This window comes from Mytilus californianus, unplaced genomic scaffold (genome assembly GCF_021869535.1).
Source record: "Mytilus californianus isolate M0D057914Y unplaced genomic scaffold, xbMytCali1.0.p SCAF_7, whole genome shotgun sequence".
Taxonomy (NCBI): domain Eukaryota; kingdom Metazoa; phylum Mollusca; class Bivalvia; order Mytilida; family Mytilidae; genus Mytilus; species Mytilus californianus.
Window position 1 is genome coordinate 96,956,541 of NW_026262723.1, and position 17,452 is coordinate 96,973,992.

At 32.3% G+C, this 17,452-nt stretch overlaps 1 protein-coding gene across 1 annotated transcript; it reads left to right on the forward strand.

Moving 5' to 3' along the window:
- The first annotated feature begins 898 nt into the window (after positions 1-898).
- Positions 899-16,731, forward strand: LOC127709333 (voltage-dependent calcium channel gamma-7 subunit-like). The gene is made up of 4 exons (XM_052214796.1): positions 899-1,468; positions 10,347-10,439; positions 13,036-13,170; positions 15,413-16,731. The coding sequence occupies exons 1-4, from the start codon at positions 1,273-1,275 to the stop codon at positions 15,712-15,714; spliced, it is 726 nt and encodes a 241-aa protein (XP_052070756.1). The 5' UTR covers positions 899-1,272; the 3' UTR covers positions 15,715-16,731.
- Positions 16,732-17,452: the final 721 nt, after the last annotated feature.

The window sequence follows — 17,452 nt, forward strand, 5'->3', positions numbered from 1 at the left end:
GGCAAAACCATACATTGTAGATATTTGTTAAAGAGTCTTCCTTGAAATGCTAAAAGTGACAATAGGCATATGCTACTCTTTAGGGACCTGTCGTAATAATAACAAGGGAAAATAATTCTGTGACTTTCATGTAGCGTTTTATTGATTGTTATTTTTCTGTATAGAAAATTAGAAGCTAGAAACCATTTTGCTGTCACAGGGTCCTTGAAATGACAGTGACATAGTACCAGTCAATAATACGATCAATTTGTAAACTTAGCTAGCACACTTCATCACATTTACACTCTAAACAATGGATTAATTTAGAAAGCAGCTGTGAATTTTAAATAATATGCAATATGTTTCGGTTATTTTGCCATTTTTTTTATCTCGTTAATAATAAATATACCTACGCACGGAAAATTAAATCCCATATGCATTTTGAGTTACAAAAAACGTGCAGTGCCAATTCAACATGGGTCACGGTTTTCTTTTTGGTGGTATACCGATGCAATTAGTTAGCCTACCCAGTTCTCTCATTTGCATGAAAAGCATTACATTTACAAGATTCAATCAAAGTATACAATTTATTTTGAAATACTACAGACCCCGACAAATAAACAATTGTATACAGTTTTACGTAATTCCTGACTCCTCTGAAACCGTTTGGAGCAGTTTTCTTCTGAAAATATTTATATGGTAGAGATAAGTAAAATGGGAATATAAAATAATGCCCATGTGATAACTTTATACAAATCAATGATTATTCATAACAACAGCATAACAAAAAAGTAAATACTTATTTTGGACTGAAAACATTTCTCTCTGTAGAACAATCAATTTGGTTAACTATATATATAGAGAAAATTTTTATAAATGGGATCTTTGATGTGGTATCGAATACTCAATACACTAAGGTATCTGTGTCCAGACAATGAGAACATTTTATTGAAACTTTTGAGCAATATTATCGGATTTTTAATCATGCATGCGCAAATTTAGAAGTTTGCTTTATAAAAGAAGTAATTAGATTAACAAATTTGATTATCATCCATATATTTCGATTTTCTGTGAACAACTCGTTAGCGACCATCAATGTTGGTACTATCTTGGAATCGTATAACATTATTTAATTGAAAATCTGGAATAACGCATCAAGTTCTCCTTATAAATACTCGAGAGACAAACTTGACGTTCTGGAAATTATTTTCACACTTTACAATGTAAGTGATCGAAATGATTTTAAAGTGAAACTACCAATGTCGCAATGTTTTGACATTAATTGTCATAGAAATGCATTGTAATGTCCGTTTTCTGTCCTTTCTCTCCATGTGTCTTGGCGCTGTTGCAGTAGGCACTATGGCTCTTGCGGTAGGCACTGATTCGTGGTTGTTTACCGAAGAGGAGACTATTAAGAACATAGAAAATGGGACACTGAAATTTACAGCCCATATAAGAACAGGATTGTGGCGCCTTTGCATTATTGTGGGTAAGTCTTACACCTGTTTCGTTATGTAATATATGCGTATCTAGTAATGTAAACTGAAGAAAACAATTAAATACGCAGCTCTTGTTTTAACGTCAATGCTTCATAATCCCATCTATTTTGTGTTGATATCTTCGTGTGTGAAACTTTTCACTGTTTAACTTAAATTGATAAATAGAAAACTTACAGATGTTAAATATTATATTTTTAGTTGTTTTTCTATATTTGGTTTTTATTTAGTTTTGTTGTTTTCTTTTTAAATAGTAGTTAAGTGTCTTTCATACTTTTCACGGTTCATATTTTGTTCCTTATAGTGTCAAGCGCATACTCTTCGAACATAACTATAAATTTGATTTTTAACATCAGACAGTTAACAATTTAAATTCCCTCAAATCAAAAGTTCCAGATACGGAGAACGTATTCTTCAATTTACAGATTAGATGTAACAAGATCATATTTGCCACTCCAATCATTAATGATGCTGTGATATATCTTCACACTTGACCCTAAGTTCTAACAATGTTGGACATTTGAAGAGTACAGAAATTCATCTCTACGATACATTGAATGTATTTTCCATGCTGAACGAGTAATTGAATGATTCCCACCTGAATAGACACCAGTAGACAGTTATACATTTGTCCATATATTAATCATTTCAGTCGTAAACTGTTTTTTTCTCTTAGTATATATGATTAAAACGAAATGCTTGGTATACGTCAATGAGACAGCAACCCAACGACACAAAAAGTATCTAAAGGTTATGTACGGTTTTCAATAATAGACAAGTGTTTATACAATATGACACGCTCTTAATTCTAACGAGTATTAAAGGGTTGAATATAGTTTACAAAGACTACGCAAGACCTGTCATGTGGTTCTCTCTGAGTAATCTGGCTTCCTCAAACAATAAAAACTGGCGGCCATGATATAGCCAAGGTCGCTGAAAAGAGGCTTTAAACATCAACAAACAAACAAACACACAAACAGACCAAGTTCCCAAAATGAAAAAAGAACATTTAGATATAACTAAAGAAAACAACTCACGAGGACCCTTACTTTTGACGGTGTTAAAATAGTTTTTAGAGATCTCGATCATTTGAATATAACATAAAGTATATAAAAGAACGTATAATTGAAATCAGTACAAAAATATTTTTAATTCTATAATACCGTTAAATAAATAAAAAACACAAGTACATGCACTGTTGTAATAAAGCAAAGATTGTTTCTTGCTGATTCGAAAGTATGCTTTTGGTGTATTGATATTTTGTTGATTTTAAGTCAATCTTCACTGATTCTGTCGTTGGATAAAGAAAATTGTCATAAATCCGAATCAGACCATAGGAATAAATGTTCATTTTTTTTATAGATAACAAACTACAATGTGTTTGCTAGCTACTTTTTTTTTTAAGATTGAGACCCGACACATAAAAATCAGGTCTCCTCATTTAGTTTGATAGATATTTCAGCTTTCATCTTCTTTTACATTTCAACATTTCAAAATAAGAATATGAAGGAAAACATCAATAAGAACTTGTTATTTTCCCCGGGTTTTTGTTTTAGAGAAACTATTTTTCATTGGCATTGACTCACTTTTGTGTTGCTGATTTAATTCCATTAACATGTATATTTGCAGAGCAGCTGAGACAAAGTTAGTTCATTATTCCGCCTCACGTTAATTCATTTATTTAGTCTGACTGGAATTATCTGAATAACCAAAAACCGTTCAATGTGTCTCCTATTGCAATAATTGTTAATTTGCTCTCGTTCTGAATATGCATGAAATAATTGCCACTGGACGATAATCAAACAGCAATTAATCAAATCAATAAAAGAGACTTTTAATCACTTGAAAACATGCAATACAAATTTAAGCCTTAAGTGAAACAGAAGAGGTTTTAATATATACTGACTCAGGCGGAAGAAACTATACATTTTTACTGAAAAGGTCAAAACTTAAAATATTATTCTGATTAGATAAAGATTTTTATTTATACCATAGTTTATAGATAGAAATGTCGACAGAAATAAAGTGATGTAGTTCACTTAAGTCTTGTTGTAAGCTAAATGGTTTAAAACTCGTAGAATGTCGACTTTCAAAAAAAAAGTATTAAAACCAAAGATATTGAACTTATTCTAAAAGGTTACCAATTCAACACTGTAATTAGATCTTTAAATATTGTTTTTATTGGTATAAATATTGATTTTGTTATTGTTATATACATATATGCACATTCACGATTCTACAATCTGTCGATACCTGTATTTTGGCATTGCACAAGGTCATGTTTTTCTCTGACTGTTAATGACTAAATCCATCGGATCTGTACTGAGCTACATTTTTGTTTTTAAGCTTTGTATCGATCTGATGAGTTAAGAACTGATTTTTATAGTTTTTGTTCATATGTTGTGCTGTTACACCACTGTCCCATGTTAGGGGAGGGTTGGACGTCCGCAAACATACTGTATGTGCCTGTCTCAAGTCAGGAGCCTGTAATTTAGTGGTTGTCGTTTGTTGCTGTATATTATATTCATCTCTCTAAGCACGCTTAAATTCTATCAGAAACTGTCATGAGAACCGTTCTAGAACAGTCTGTAGAACATTTCTCCTGACATCTTTCGAACAGTTTCTGACAGAATCACTTCTATCCTTGCATGATTTTTGACAGTCCTCACTCAGAACAGATTCCGACAGTTCTTCCCTAGAATAGTTTTGACAGTTCTACATTAGAACCGTTTTGGACAGCTCTACTCTAGAGCAGATCAATCAGTTCTTCCCGAGGACAGATCCTGACCGCTTTATCCCAAGAACAGTTTTGTACAGCCCTATATATTGATAAAGTTGATGTATTCTATTAATTGATTAATGTAATTTATTTGGTTTATTAAATTCCTTCTATTCATTTAACTTATTTATCTTTTCTACTTTCAAATTGTTTTTATTATTATAATCTTATTTCATTTTTTAATTGCTTATCTATTTATTTATTGTTTATCTATCTATATTTTTTTTCTTTTTGATCTATTTCTCTTTTCTTTTTTTTTTTTAATTTCAGTGCTTTCAAAAATGTTCACATGCCTGTCCAGAGAACAAAACCTCGTTCGTGGCTCTTTTTTGTCACATCTTATTTTTTTGCCATTTGAAACCATTCGTGTTAATAAAAGACCCCTGTCTATCAAGGAAGACCTTGTGGCAGTGTGATCTTGCTGTTTTTGAGTTGTTTGTGTTCTTTGGTTGCTGTCTGAAATAGACTCAAACAAAGGGTCCGACTTTGTCCACTCTTATAAAAATTCGCAACATGTCCGTTGCTTTTCTTCAGAATAACGCCATTTCTACTGATTTTGTTTCATAGCCTATCTTGTTCATCGCAAGTTCTTTTGCGTTTTAAATCACATGCACATTAAATGTTTTATAGTGTCGGATCTTTATAAACAGATGTACGTTTGAAGGGTGTTCTACTACATTGGGATTTTATACCCTGAATATTTTCCACAATGAGTAATGGTTTTAGTTTACTATCTTGCATGTATATTCGTAGGGATTGATTAACAAAATTGAAATCCTATCATGGGGATAGCTAATCTGGGGGTTACATCTAGGGCTGTTCAGTTAACCAGAAAGTCATGAAGTTACCGGTAATTCGACAAAACGGATAGTATATCTATTGCATTGCAAGGTACAGAATATGTTTTTTATTCAATACAATTGCAAATCGCAACAGCATTCGTAAACATTTTGCTTCTGTGATTAGAAACTTCAAAATGACCATCGAATCCCATGGTTATATACAGTATATGACATTAATGTTCTAGTCAAAGCACTTAAAAGATCCATAACTAATATTAAATATTCAGTTGATAATATGTGTTAATATACCCATAGACAATGCATTTTCTCAGAAATGAAAAACAAGAATATGTGTTCATAGAACACCATGCCCGCCACACTCAAAACATGACTCGAACTTGCAGTTTAACTCGAAGGATAACTCGCATTCGAACTCTAAGCCTAACATCAACTCGAACTCTTACTCGATGGTTAGCAACACTCGTCAATTTTCCGCCGTCCATGCCTGACACTCTTATAAATTCAGTTATAAATATGTGCGTTTCTCTATTCCCCGCTCCATTTTCTCAATAAATACAAAAATAGAATTATTGTTACTGCTGTTTAAACTTTTATCTTTAAATGCATGAAATTATATCCCATTGGATATTAAGAAAATACTAATCAGCCAACAAGTCAATAAGTATTAGGTTATATAGTAACTAACTTACTTCATCAAATGCACAAACTATATTGTATTGATACCGTTTGAAATTTAAGTGTTGTAAAAAATACCAAACGAAAATTTCGTTGTTAGAAGCCATATCGTGTACATTTTGTCCGTGGGACACCACTTACGTTTCCGGAAGGGATTACTTGGAATTGTTAATTTTTAGTGTGGTTTTTGTTCTTTTGTCACTTTTCTGTACAATGTATTGTGGTCTATTTGTTGTTTAATAATCTTAGATTTACTAACTTATTTTTAAAGTATATATGTTTTTACTTTTTCTTCTAGGTTGAACGTTTACGTTTTTGCTCAAATAGAATTAATGTTTCTGAAATAATATCGCCATGTCAAATATATTTTACTTATTTTCTTTTAAATCATTGATAACAATTCCATTAAATTCAGGGTCTCCAATAATAGATTTTCATGTACTTATTAATTGAATTTGCAGTTAACACGGACACATATTCTGTTAATTTTGCCAAAATAAATTGATATTCGAACTCCTTCGAGAAAAAACTAAATAATGCTACTAGTTTTCTTTTGAATATTTCGAAAGAAGCTTTAAATTGGTATATTGCATGTATAAGTTCCAATAGAGAAATGAGTAATTTGAAGTATTCTATGGTTTAAAGTTTAGTGTATCAGTACATTATTTAAATAAAAATAAAAATAATTACATTAATAAGTTAAGTGTGCGCATTAGCTGTCGTGTGTAGGCTGAAATATTTTGGATTTAATAATAGGTCTTACACAAATAAAGTCGTGTTCGAATCTAAATACAAAAGTAACTAGAAAACTGTGTCAAATTATACCACCGTGAAAAGGTTTGTAAAAAGGGGTGCACAATATCTGTAGATTTTGTTTAATTTTCCTTGAAATCAATCCACTGGTTTAGGAGTACGGATACAAAATGTGAACGGACGAACGGACTCAACGATCATTATATACCCCAATTTCAATAAGAAGTGGATCTATAATTATATTGTTCAATTAATAATCTTCAACTCTTATTCAAACAAATTGTGTTCTCTCAAATAAAACTTGCTCTAGGTTGAACACGTACTAGACTTTGCTAAGCCTCCTGTGGAAATTGATATTATCATCAGATGTTGCGTTTTTTATTGCTCAAACTATGATTTTCTTGTTGTTGTCTGTTGTCATGAATATCATAAACCGAAATGTATTCCACTGTTAATTTTCCCTTTCTTGATGGTGATGGTCCGTTGCCCCCTGCTTACATGGAGTGTATAAAGTAAAATAACAAAAATACCGAACTCCAAGGAAAATTCAAAACGGAAAGTCCATTATCAAATGTCAAAATCAAAAGCTCAATCACATTAAACGAATGGAAAATAACTGTCATACTCCTGACTTGGTACAGGCTTTTCCTTATGTAGAAAATGGTGAATTAAACCAGGTTTTATAGCTAGCTAAACCTCTCACTTGTATGACAGTCTCATAGAATTCCATTATATTGACAACAATGTGTGAGCAAAACGAACAGACATAATAGGTAAAAATGCAAAAAATTGGGGTACTGCAGTCATCATTGTGTTATAATCTTAATCACCATAAAAACCAACAACTATGTCAGAGAAAAACAAAATGGCATAAAGACACTCTATAGACAATGCACACAAGAAAAAAATGAAAGAAAAGAATACAAAAAATTACCATAGCACAATAAAACAATTGCGTATGAATACCGAGCCACGCCAAAAGAATAATATATTTGTTATTTGGTTGGTATGCTCGTGTTTGCAGTGACGTAATATTTCATCCCTAAAAACTTTTGCAACAGAAATAAAGGTACACTAAATTGGTCAAAACTGTTTAAAAATTTGATCAAATTATTGATTGTGTTTGGATGAAAATAAATTCGATAGTTTATAATTATAAGCAATACTAAAATGATTTTGTTGTTTTTCTCCATTGAAATTGTGTACAGTTTACTTTGGGTTCTTGCATCACACTATATAAATAACACATAGCTGAGAGGGTGATAGAGCAGATTGTTACCCCGAGAAAACATTGTCAACTGAGGCGAAGCCAAGGTTGACAATGTCTTTTCGAGGGGTAACAATCTGCTCTATCACCCTCTGAGATATGTGTTATTTAATTTATTATAATGAATGTTCTGTTATTAATGTCGATTAAATTTCAAATTCAAAGTAATAAACTATGACGTCTTGTACATAACAACCATCCCGTATTTAATAAAGCGCACACTTGATCAAGCGTCTCCGTGAAGGGTAATAGAGTATTTGCCATAGGATAGAGTCGTATTCAATAAAGCGCACACTTGATCAAGCGTCTCCGTGAAAGGTAATAGAATATTTACCATAGAATAGAGTAAATTAACACCCTCGTATAAGCCAATCAAAATATTGCATTTTTACGTGAAGTATAATAAAAGAAATTGTCGTCCTATACTGTTTATGACGTTGTTGTGTCATGTGAAATACTATTATAGGTACAGCAACCAATATCATAATGTAGGATGCCTAAATTTTTATCAGAAAGTATTGGTTTTATTGATTGCGAGCGTTCTTTTATACAAAAAAATATTTTTCTTGTTTTTTTTTTTTACTAAGTTGTTATCTTGTATACGTTTATCAGTTTAGAAACAAGTGTTTTTTTCCTTTTTATATTTAAAATGTATATTCTGTTACGTACCCTTTGTTAGATCGAGATTAAAAGGAGTTTGATATCCAGTATCAGGGAATACTATCATTATCCCGCAAACATTGTGTGCCCGTCTCAAATCAGGTACGTCGTCACTGACTGTCTTTTGTTATATGACCAAAATGAAGAAATTTTTAGAAATTTGTTTGACTAATATTAAAGCTCCCAATAGGGACTTTGCTTAATCGTGTATAATCTGAATGTCGTCAATTAGTTCACTTAAAGATGTTCGATACTCATGTATTTGACATTCTGTCAGATATTCGGAATCCTCTAGTTTTATCCATGTAGTACCAATAAAATTTTTGCCCGCTTACCCCTAATTTTCTTTTCATAATTTTATTGCATATAGTTTAATAAGCAATATTTCAATTCCATTATTTATATACTATCAATTTATAACAGTCTTTTAAAAAGCTTGTTATTTTGTAAAACAGTAGCGAACATCAATAAGCCGTTTTATTTTTCCTTTAGTTATTTGATTCATATATACGGTCAACGTTGAAATCCATATTGAGAATAATGAGATAACCTTGGTCTTCTAAATGTCATTTCGTATAGTTATATGGTTTTTATGTGCAATTAACAAAGTTAACAAAATATAAACACATAATCGATAGCATCCCTTGAAAATGTTTCAAAATCGTATAGCATATATCTGTTGGACTGTCAAACGAATTCCCTACAGACCTTCGTATCCTTCAATTTGCCGTTAGTATAGACCTTTCGTAATGGGAATATTGACATCTAAATATTATAAAACAGTTTATTTTCACGGAAACACTAAATAATTTTCAGATCAAATCCTAAATAGTCATCTCCTGTGAACAAGTTTACCATCTAGCTGTCAGTTTTCTTCGTAAAATGGGTTTTATTTCAAATCGTAACAACTAGTCAAAATTAATATATATATATATCTGTGCAAATCTTCATAAAATGTCAAATACTTATGTTTGATTTCGTGCCAAGTCAATATTCTTATTCTCGGGTAACTAAAAAATACCATCGTCGTGACGTCGAAAAGATTTGTCGTCCTGGATATGAATGAAATATTTTCTATGTGACGTTAAGCAAGCAACAATTAATCTTAAAAAGATTTGACCAGAAGTTGTAGTAAATCATATGTTTAGAGTGTTGTAAATTATCATTGCCCTGTATATCCGCTACCTAATACTGATATGTCATGTTATCATTGAACTTTTATTTCAAAGTCAAAATTTTGACATTTAAAATCTTTAAATTTCAACTAATTAAAGGACAATATAAGTTACTAATGAGGTAAGCAATCCAATGAAAGTTAAGGAAAGTGTAATACATCAGTGACGTGAGCAATCCAATGAAATTAAAGGAAAATATTAGATATCAGTGAGATAAGCAATACAATGAAATTAAGTTCAGTGTAAGATATCAGTGAAGTAAGCAATCCAATCAAATCAAATTAAGTATGAGATATCAGTGACGTAAGCAATTCAATCAAATTTAAGGAAAGTATAAGATAGCAGTGAGGTAAGCAATCCAATCAAATTAAAGTTAAGTATGAGATATCAGTGACGTAAGCAATCCAATCAAATCAAGTTAAGTATGAGATATCAGTGACGTAAGCAATTCAATCAAATTTAAGGAAAGTGTAAGACATCAGTGACGTAAGCAATCCAATCAAATTAAAGGAAAGTATAAGACAGCAGTGACGTAAGCAATCCAATCAAATTAAAGTTAAGTATGAGATATCAGTGACGTAAGCAATTCAATTAAAGTAATGCATATAATTTTTTCTGCCTTCGATGAACAATTCATGGAAAAAAAACAACACTTACATTAACAGCATTTACTGTTGTGTCATCCACATACTCTTAAGGCATGTTTAAAACGGTCTCTGGTATTGTAATATTCCTTATATTTTTATATATGTTTTGTAGGATATGATTACCCAGACATTTGTGTTAATGTGGGATATGAAAATGCAGATGAAGGAAGAGAGGAAGGCCAAGAAACGTCCATGGCTATAATGAGTAAGACAATCATTCATTGTAATCTAAAATTTAAAGTGTGTTATTTTGTGTATGGGTACATCATATATCAAACAATACTGTGTCGTAGTAGTAGACTGTAAACAATCAACAACAAAATTAGACAGTGTCCTCTTTCGTTTAAAAAAAACAAGGTGCTGAAATAGAACTGAAATGCTGTCATTTGTTTAGAGAAATATGTTACTAAAATATCTATGAACGGATATACGGACGTACTCACGCAAATGTAGATGCCTTTTATAGCTAACGGTATGGGTTTTACTCAATGACATTATTGAATGCCGTACTTAAGACTTTTAAAAGTGTACATACTCATTCACTGATCTTTGCTGGATAGTTGGCTCTTTGGTAATCATAATGCATCTCCTTATTTTTATACTTCATGCATAAGACAAATTCTTCGAGGGGTACAAAAAGCCCCAAGAATATACAACTGGACGACTTTAAATCGTCTTATTTGATTGAATTAAAACACCTTACGGAATCGATATCTGACAAGCTGAAGTTATTGAGGACATGAATCTATACTGGTGTCACAGAGCACTTATTGCTACCAAAAGAGATGAATAGCCTGCCTTGCGTAAGTGTTTCATGTAGCCTGTTTTATAAAGAACAATATTCCATGCAGGTCACATAAAATTAGAACAAATCATTTTCAAATTTTTGATACAAAATACCATAATGAAAACTATTACCAAACAAGTGCTATATTCATCTTTAAATTTGTCAGTTGTTAATACAAAATGGTTTACTCACTCTCACTCTCCATTAATCTGATAAAACGACAACAGTTGTTAGGATTCAAATCATTAATAGGTTTAACCTATAACACTGTTGTTTGTTTTGTCTTCAAGCTCGTCTTTCGCATAACAATTTCGTATGAAACCAACTCTCCTTATCACATTCCTGAATTACCGTTAAAGATTTTATCGGAGATTTGTTTAAAATTACAAAAACGAAGCTGGGTTCTTTTGATAATGGAAGTATTACTTCAATGTTTTGACCTAGGATTGTTTTTCTTATGGAAATTCAAAAGAAGTATACAACTATGAACAGAATAAGAGAAACTCGCGTACGTACGATACGGTATGTTCCATTCTTCAGAATGTTTTTTATTGGCCATGACGATTTTACCTTCCGAAAGTCGTATATCTTAATCAAAAATATAGTATGGTGTACAAATTACGGTTTAAATCATTTCTCTTAAACAAGTGTGCATTACAGTGACTTCTTGTGTTCACTATAGTGACTTCATTAAACAGAAAAGAAACACATTCCGTGCCATATATGAAGCCGAATCTGTTATATTCAATTTGAGGTGATATAATAACTACATTGGTTTTACTGTTGCAATCGTTATCACGCATGTATTTCATGAATAATTATAGAATGATTTTTCCAAAGCATCTTGTTCATTTTTACCGATCTTGACCATAACTGAATCTGAGCCATTGTTTACATCTAACACTTGGCATTACGACAGATGTTTTGTGCGACCCTGGATATACTTACCATATATCTGGTATCCCTGATATCATTGTAAGGTTTGGTGAGAGTACGTGTTGTCAAAAGGTTTCGTTTTTTAAATTATCTCCTATATTCATAAAACTTTTATTAAGGTTTAACCTTTTGTTCGTTTATATATATATATGGTTTAACACTGATGAGAGTACGTGTTGTCAAAAGGTTTCGTTTTTTAAAGTATCTCCTATATTCATAAAAGGTTTAACCTTTTGTTCGTTTATAAATACAAATTCGTTTATATATATATATATACATATGTTTTGACACTGATGATGGCTATTCCACCTTCGATATCTTTTATCTGTAACCCCTTGAGCCAGGCCTTTCTTTATTGGATAATACGTCTACTGAAAGAAAACACAATCAAATCTTTAGTATATCATTATTCTTCTTTTAGAAAAGTATGGTTTCGATCATTGTGTTAAATAGAAATCGATCTTATAGCTGGACTTTACGCTCGTATCATTTCATAGAAATCTCGAAACATTTGTACCAAGAAACAATGTGTCAACATATGTTTTTCGATAGTTTTAAATATAATGAGATATGGTGGTACACATCAATGAGACATAAACTCTACAATACAAATGACTAAAAAACATAAAAATTCAACATGTGATCTACTACAACAGACATTTCTCTGTCTATACAATATATGTCATGCTTAAATCGCACATAATCTAAAAGTGTGTAAAGAAAAAATAGCAGAGACTATCAAAGAATTGTCATCAAACCCCTGAATGATAAAAAATATAGATTTGATAAAACAAATAGGTTGTGCTGTTTTATCACTGTCCCAGTTTAGGGGCCTTGAAGGATTTAGAGCTCATAACCACGATTGAACAACACGAACCCCACCAGAAACCTTGGTGCACTCGTGTGCTCAAGAAAGGTATTCCTGATCCACTAGTGGCACCCGTTGTGTTACTTATACGATGATAATTCACACAAGCTTGTAATAACAGGAAATAATACTATAATAAAGGGTATTCTAAATATAAATCATGGAATATTCCTACTTCCAATTTCATTAATAAAAAGTTGATATTTTTAGGAGCCAACAGAGTATCTACAGTTTTTCCTGTCATAACTTTGGTTTTACTTGTCACCGGTTTTACTGTGAGTGCTATTGGAAACATTCAAGGAGACATAAAGACCTTGATCGGATCTGTTGTCTATATATCTGGAGGTAAAGCCTTTATTATTGACCATAGAACATTCTAGAAACTTTTTAAGCTATGATATATGTTGTCTATATAGCTAGAGGTTGTCTGTTTTTATTATTTATTTGGTTGATCTTTCGAATAACTACGATAATTTTGACCTCACAGTTAGAACTGATAGGAGATCCAGCTACCTGTGTCCTATTACTATGTACGGTCGTTCTAAAGGTCGTTTAAGTCAAGCCAGTATTGGGATTTTTTAAACAGGACCTGTATTATGTTTCTACATAAAACACACAATAATTTCACGTAAACATTAAGCCCTAATTATCGAAATAATAACAAGTTTATATCTTTCTATTTTGACCGTTTAGATTTCAAACTATACTCCCATATATACGTTGATGTATGCACGTTGACTACCGATACTTTTTTACCTGTACTACCGATACTTGTGTACCTCGACTACCGATACGTTTGTACCTGGAGTGGACTACTTATACTTTTGTTCCTGGACTGCCGATACTTTATTACTTGGACTGCTGATACTTTATTACTTGGACTTCCGATACTTTTAAACCTGGACTACCTATACTTTTGTACCTAGACTGTCAATACTTTTGTACCTGGACTGCCGATACCTTTGTACCTAGCTGGACTGCCGTTACTTTATTACTTGGACTGCCGATACTTTATTACTTGGACTTCCGATACTTTATTACTTGGACTACCGATACTTTTGTACCTAGACTACCTATACTTTTGTACCTAGACTGTCAATACTTTTGTACCTTGGCTGCCGATACCTTTGTACCTGGACTGCCGTTACTTTTGTACCTGGACTGCCGATACTTTTGTACCTGGATTACCGATACTTTTATACTTGGACTACAGATACTTTTGTACCTGGATTACCAAAACTGTATTACTTGGACTATCGATATTTTTGTACTTGGACTACCGATACTTTTGTACTTGGACTACCGATACTTTTGTACCTGGACTACCGATACTTTTGTTCTTGGACTACCGATACTTTTGTACCTGGATTACCGAGACTTTTGTACCTGGACTGCCGGTACTTTTGTACCGGGACTGCCGATACTTTTGTACCTGGTCTACCTATACTTTTGTACCTAGACTGCCGATACTTTTGTACCTGGACTACCGATACTTTTGTACTTGGACTACCGATACTTTTGTACCTGGATTACCGATACTTTTGTACCGGGACTGCCGATACTTTTGTACCGGGACTGCCGGTACTTTTGTACCTGGACTACCTATACTTTTGTACCTAGACTGCCGATACTTTTGTACCTGGACTACCGATACTTTTGTACTTGGACTACCGATACTTTTGTACCTGGATTACCGATACTTTTGTACCTGGACTGCCGATACTTTTGTACCGTGACTGCCGATACTTTTGTACCTGGACTACCTATGTTTTTGTACCTAGACTGTCGATACTTTTGTACCTGGATTACCGATACTTTTGTACTTGGACTACAGATACTTTTGCACCTTGACTGCCGATACTTTTGTATCTGGACTGCCGATACTTTTGTACCTGGACAACCTATACATTTGTACCTGGACTGCCGATACTTTTGTAAATTGACTGCCGATACTTTTGTACCTGGACTACCGATACTTTTGTACCTTGACTGCCTATATATTTGTACCTTGCCTACCGATACTTTTGTACCTGGATTACCGATACTTTTATACCTGGACTGCCGATAGTTTTGTACCTTGCCAACCGATACTTTTGCACCTGGACTACCGATACTTTTGTACTTGGACTATAGATACTTTATTACTTTGACTACCGATACATTTGTACCTAGACTGCCAATACTTTTGTACCTGGATTTCCGATACTTTTGTACTTAGACTACCGATACTTTTTTACCTGGACTACCGATACTTTTGTACCTGGACTTTTTATACTTTTGTACCTAGACCTCCGATACTTTTGTACCTGGATTACCGATACTTTTGTACTATAACTACCGATACTTTTGTACCTTGACTACCGATAGTTTTTTCCTGTACTATCTATACTTTTGTACCTGGATTGCCAATACTTTTCGTAATTTCTGTAATTTAATGAATAATTTGACCGAGCGTTAGAGGACGCAGTTTTGTGCGGTCTTCGCGTTGGTGTTGATGAATACATTTCTTTATATTAATTGAAAATGAATTTTAATGTTTCACTTTGCTGTACATTTACATGTGTAACCTAGTTTTTTTTTTTTCCAGGTTTAACTTTTGCAGTAGGAATAATTCTGTACATATCATCTATAAACGACGAAGTTGGACATCGACAGTATAATGAAAGCGGTGATTTAGTTTTCCAGTATAGTTATGGATGGTCGTTCTATTTTGCCGGTTTAGCGTTTTTATTTACTATGCTGTCATCGGTGGTACAAATTTCCTTGTTTTTGAAACGAAATTCTAAGAAAGACGATATGATAAAGATAATTCCAGGATTGGATGGCGTTCTTACAAATCCGGATGATGAAATTCCAGGCGGAACATCAAACCCTACAATTATATTGTAAATTCGAAACTGTTTGTTTGAAAGTCTAGAAATAAATTTGAAATGTAATAATATCAGGAAAAATGTGAACAAAAACATGTGATTTTTTACTCAAGTTTCAATCCTTGAAAAAAACCATTTATGTCATTTATGACTTTTTGTCTTAATGACAAATCGATGGATACTTTATAAATAGTGTTGCTATGCATTTAATTTCAGTCGAGGATGCAAATTTGTTGTTTTCAACTGTTATATCATTCCCTTGTCTGTCATTGTAAAATAGTAAATAAGCTGGTGAAGCACTTAGTATTGTATATAGAACTAACTTACACAAAACTGTGTTTTTTTAGCTAGAGTTTTTCTTGTTATAGTTGCTAGTGGGGTAGTTTGCACTTATGGCACCATAATCTAAATACATCACTTAGCTCTTGGGAGAACAAAATAAAGTTTTTTTTAAAACTCACCATAAATAGACATTTTAAATTGTATCTAAATATATACATTTTATGTGTAGGACACCGTTCTTCAATGCGAGTTTCTTAATTGTTAAATCAAACTCTCTCGTCATCACTCGATTTTCCATTTTGGGAGATGTTTGGTCAGTTGATTGTAAATTTACGTATAAATTAATCATCATGATGACTGTTACCCTGCTGGAGATGTTTTACTTAACTGAGAAATCAATACTACTAATGGAACATTACTATTACTGTTTTAACGCTACATTGAAAGCTATCTAAAAACTATACTATAATTATGTCTATGTTTGCTTGAGTTAACATGAAAATCTAAAACATTTTACGCCTTTGCTCAAGATGTTGTCACTTGTAATAGCTTTAAAAGCATTCTTAGTTTATAATTACATTTTATGTTCCTTGCTCAATCTAAAGGTTGAAACAGTTCGAAAGGTTGATGTATTCTTTTGTACGCAACTTACAACCTTTTCTTGACGTCTAATATTTTCTATATCCGTGTACGCCTAAAATAATTTGTAAAATGTAATTTCATATGTCATTTCAAGTAAAGCTATTACATCTAGTATTGACGTTTAAAAATACACTCCTGGTGGCAGACCGGTGATAATAATATTATATACGATCTTCTTTTACACTAGACAACCAAGATCAGACTTTTTTTTATATCATCTTTAATCTGATAATCTGTCACTAATCTTAAATCAAAACATGACGAAAAATCTATCATTAATCTCAAACCAAAACATGACGAAAAATCTATCACTAATCTCAAATCAAAATATCACGAATAACCACGTACGAATCTCAAATCAAAACTTGACGAAAACCCCTATTGTTAATATCAAATCAAAATATGACGAAAAACCCTATAAATAATCTCAAATCAAAACACGTCGAAAAACCCTATTGTTAATCTCAAATCAAAACCTGACGGAAAACCTAGCAATAATCTCAAATCAAAACATGACGAAAAACCCATCGCTTATCTAAAAAAACAAGCAAAAAAACTTATCACAAAATCTGAAATAAAGAAATAACGTAAGATACACAGTTCCAAAGTAAATGAGGGCTAATTGCACAAGTTTACACTGGAAGAGATGCTAAAAAGCAGATATTTTCGAATTACTACTCATTTTGCTTCTCACCACGGTGTGAAAGCTATTAGTTTTATTCGATATTCACGCAATCTTGAAATTATTACTTAACAAATATCGGCTGATTGTTTGCTTTATGAAGTGAGTAAGGTTCTATTGGCTAGAATGAGATATAGAATTAAGAAAGATA